The sequence below is a fragment of the Hermetia illucens genome, chromosome 3, assembly GCF_905115235.1.
Source record: "Hermetia illucens chromosome 3, iHerIll2.2.curated.20191125, whole genome shotgun sequence".
NCBI classification, from domain to species: Eukaryota; Metazoa; Arthropoda; class Insecta; order Diptera; family Stratiomyidae; genus Hermetia; species Hermetia illucens.
This window is the reverse complement of record NC_051851.1, coordinates 49,483,902-49,488,671: the sequence shown is the minus strand read 5'-3', so window position 1 is coordinate 49,488,671 and position 4,770 is coordinate 49,483,902. Positions and strand designations below refer to the sequence as shown.

General features: G+C 39.1%; 1 protein-coding gene across 1 annotated transcript; it reads left to right on the top strand.

Moving 5' to 3' along the window:
• Window positions 1-1,034: 1,034 nt before the first annotated feature.
• On the top strand, window positions 1,035-2,612 carry LOC119651524 (CD63 antigen-like). Its single transcript, XM_038055156.1, has one exon. It carries the CDS (start codon window positions 1,365-1,367, stop codon window positions 2,298-2,300), a length of 936 nt encoding a protein of 311 aa, XP_037911084.1. The 5' UTR covers window positions 1,035-1,364; the 3' UTR covers window positions 2,301-2,612.
• The last annotated feature ends 2,158 nt before the right edge of the window (window positions 2,613-4,770 follow it).

Here is a 4,770-nt window from a genome sequence, read left to right as displayed (position 1 = left end):
CAGCAGCCGGAGTTCTTCGTTCTGAAATATTATCTGTCAAGACAAAGATATTTTATTACGTACCTCAATAGTCAAGAAAATTAAACCGACCCAATCTCATTCCGAAAGGACTTAATTGTCAAATGGTCTAATAAGGAGAGATAATTATGATTGGCGGCCACTGAATGTGGCATACCGAGAACTGAGCGATTTAACCGTCAGCGAATTTTGATGGATTGACGTCCCATGACTGGTTACTATGATCGATGCATCAATGAACTTCTCTGATCCAAATTCTACAACAGTGTTGTTCGCTTTTGTGCCCTCTATAGTACTGAATGCTGGCCCACTATCAGAAATAACGAACAGTCCCTCGCGGTAATGGAGATGAAAATGTTGCATTTTATTAATGGTATAATACACCACGTTACATCTGAAGTGAGGATATCTCCAATTGATATGGGGTTGTACCCATTGTGGAAAAATTGCTTCAGAGACATCTTGGAAGGTATGGTAATATAATTCGTGTTAACGAGAATTCAATGGCTAAAATTGACCTGAGCAGCGAAGTGGATGGAAAACGACCAAATTATTGGCCGAAATAACAACGGCTTGATACGCTACATGGTGATTGGAGAGCGCGACTACATACACCTGGACCAAGAAGACTACATACACGAGCAGCAAATCGATTTTGTAACTACCTAGATATTTATCTAGCGTGTTTCTCCCATTCCATGCGTCCCACACACAAATTTGTGCGGATTTTTTTACGCGCAAGTGATCGAAATACGCCGAACATGTGCAATGCTTTTCTTTCATCATACAATTCAAACAATGCGTCGGGAGACGAATGTCCTGTATTTACAATAGTTTTTTTTTACCTGGACTAAGGGAGAGGTATAGGGAGAAGCAGAACACAAATTTCAAAATACTTTTGACACATTTGGGCTGCTCTATCTGCTTGTTGATTTCCATTGACAAAATTTTAAAATATTATTGATGCGGCTCATTTTCATATTGAAGTATGCATCTACGTTAGCCTTGAATTGCTTTTTTAGAAAAATTGATAATTCCTGGAAACATAGACACCACTTTTATGTATCTGTCGAAACAAAATTTTTATTTCGTTCGAAACGGTTATTTTTCTGAAGTTCGAAATACTTACAATTTGGCCAATATATAAGAAGATCCCCATAAGTGTAGTTCGCGAGGAAGTCAATAAGCTTCCGCATCTAGGTGTGATTCATTTGCATTTGAAAAGTAGTAATAGAAGAACAGTCTTGTGTATTTCTTCCCGGAATCTGAAATAAAGAAAAAGGACAATAGAAAGAATAGACATTGCAGTTATCCGAAGAAAGTTTAATAAGAGACAAGGCCAAAAGATGCTTGATTTCGCAACGGCCTATCGAAAAAAGATACTTAAACGATATAATCGGCAGAACAGCATTGCAAGCGTGTTTGTGTTCACGATCTTTGTACTGCAGATTATAACAGCTCTCCTGTCAGCCCAAACAATAATTACTCAGTGGAGTGAGCTAACTGTTACATGGCCATATGAAATAGCGTTTTGCTCGTGTGAATTCATGGTTGCAATCCTAGTGAAAATTTGCCAGCTATACTTAGCCAATATTTCAACTCGGGCAAAAAAGGAACGTTATCTGTGGTTGGCCATCCTTTTAGCGCTACCATGCCTGCTACTTATGTGTTGCGGGCTCATCGCTTGCCGTCTCGTCAAAGTTCGTGTCTACCACAAGCTGGTGTGGAATATGAGCCAGCAAGAAGTTGCCGATCGTACTTACGGCTATAATTCGAGGAATGCAACAATTCCGTACGTCGACACTTATCAGGTAATTTCAATGGCACACTACGACACAAAGGCCTACGTGAAGGCAGCATGGGATACTGTCCAACAAAAATACGAATGCTGTGGTTCGAATGCTCCACAAGACTGGTCCATGGTACGAATTGTTCTTCCAAAATCCTGCTGCTTCGACCCTGATCTCCCTTGTTTGCGAGAATCTGCTTTCCGAACTGGATGCTCATCGAAAGTGACTGAAATTTTATTCGACCAGCTACGTTACCTGGAAGTAACCATTTTCATTTTGATGATATTCGAATGTCTTATGATAGTTTTTGTGCTGATTTCGATTGTGGGAAGTAGATTTTTGGGAGTAGTCGAAAAATACAAGTCGAACCCTCTAATATCCTCACCCAATAAGTCTCTTGTAGTTAAAAATGACGAATACTTTCTACCGATTAGTCTGATTTCACCCACTGTCAATAGCAATGGGTTGATTCTGGCCGAGCACTTGGGGTAATATCTTCATTGCCGTGAAAATTCCAAAAACATGCGTTTCTTTTGTTAAATTATTTGAGGTGCGCATGTCCATTTTTCCTTCAGGATTGTTCCGCACACGAAACGCAAATTAAGTGTATATTTTTGTTGTTTTTCTTCGATTATTTTTATTGTATTTAAAATATTTTAATGCAACTTTACTGCTGCTGCGCTAAGTTGGGGCGCAATTGAGTGTATGATCTCGTTACCGAAGAAAAATATGTAATGAATATAAATATGGGAATCTACGCCCAAATGGATTTGTTCATTAATAATAAAAAAGTTACGAACAGAATGTGAATTGTAATTTTAATGTTACTAGTAGTATCTCACCATCGCAAATCTTGTTTGTAAATTATTGCAGTGGTAGAAATAAAATAATAGAAAATTAAAAGAACAAATTTATTCTTATAATACACTTTGGAGGTTTGGTGGTAAACAAAACGTTATTAAATTACTGCACTATCTCCCTTTTTTCTTTCCATAATCGCTCTTTCCTTGAATCTTCCGACGCAGTTTGTTCTGAGTAGACCTGATCGAGATGACAGCTTCCCAATCCTTCTGAAATTCTTGCATTCTTCGGCCCAACTCTCCTGAACTTTGCTCCAGGTTCCTCTTTTCTACCGCGAATCTTGGACAGTGGAAGAATACGTGCTCTAGGACTCCATCGCAGTTTAGGGATTATGCCTAGTTGCAAAGCCAAAAAACGCATTTTATCATAAATTTGTTTATAAGGAGACCTTTTATTAAATATTTCTTGTATTTTTAACTTCCGTACTCCGTTTTTAAAAATATAAAATTGTACGGCCCTTGCAGACGATTTCCTAGAGGTCCTCCAAAAAAGGTGCTCGGCGGTGAGCAAAATTTCTCCGATTTGGATTATCCGAAATGGAAAATTTTAAAAAAATTATGTAGTTGGTTAATAAATGCAGGTATTAATCGAAGCAACAGCCAAAATTTTGATTTTTGAAGAAATGCCGGCTTTCGAAAAAAAATGTTGCAATTTTCAAAGAAATTTCCAATTTAAAATGGTCAAAAAAATCGAAATAATTGTTAAAAGGTTTATTCCTCCGATTAATACCTGGGGAATATATCTAAGAATATTGTGTAAAAATTTGAAAGCGATCGGTCCAGACGTTTAGGAGAAATCGTGCTCACCGACTGAAAACACTGACGTTGACACTTAATAAATATTTTTTGTTACTTACATCGAGTCATCTATTCCAGGGCCATAAGATGAACCTTCAGCAACATCATTTCCTTCTAATATGTCCAGGTGTTGTTGTTTGCGAGACATTCTTCCCTCGCGCGTATTCCTTTGCGCTCTCGAGTTAGCTATCGTAATGCGCTCTCCGTCCTCTTTTTCGACGTAAGCATGGGCATTGGGTTCAAGCAATATTCCCAGTGCTCTCATGTAATAAAGGAGCGACGGTTTTCCTTCACTAAACATGCCGGCAGCAAGATAAGCAGCTATTTCAACGATGATTATAACTCTCTTTGTTATTTTGAGTAAAACCGCCGACACACCCTATAATAATATTTTATTACTGAGGGCTGTATAAAATGGGAGTAAAGCCTCAGCTACATCAGGTGGCAAAGACTGATAATCCTGTTTATACGTTATATGCAAAGCTCGCGCTTTCTGCCAACTACCCCACGAGTTTTCTTCAACTGGACACTTTTCATGTTGAGGATTGTTATCAGTAGAGCAACAATGATAATATGATGCCCATATTGCATCATACATTTTCTCAACTGCATCAGAGTGTCTCCTGATTGCCAAGCCATAATACACTGTCACTTTATCAATCATTTTGCCACTTTATTTGTTCCAGCAAGTAATTTTTTTTGTCGTTTCTTCCCATTTTTAAGGTTTTGTGTAATCACGAAATCTTATTAAAATCTGTTTATTGTCTGTCCGTCTGTCTGTCCGTCTGTTTGTCTTTTTTTTTTTAAGGAGGTGGAAATCTTCAAAAGATTCTGGCCTGGGTACGCCAGAGTGTGGGATTTTTACTCACTAAGACCACCCCATCGTTGTTGCCATTTGCCTATGGATCTCTCCATTTCGGCTTTTTTCACCTACGATGGGATGGACCAGGTGTTATAAATGTTCATCATTTCGGTTGTCAGGATGCCAATCGGCATCATTCCCGAGATGACGAACGCTGCATCGTCTGAGACGGTCCTGAAGGCAGAACACACCCTTAAGGCTGTTCTTCTGTAAACCGTACTCAGTTTATCTGCATTGCCTAAAACCTGCAGCGCGTCTTTTCCTCCGCGAGTGTCAGTCCAGTACTCTCTAGCCAAGCCTTAACAATACTGATTGTTTCGCTTGAGTACAACTCAGCATCTTCGAGATGGTTTGCGACCACAACCAGTGGTATATTATCGGCGTAATCCACCACCGTGCCCTCCTCCGGAACCGGAAGGTTAAGCACATCATTATACATGAT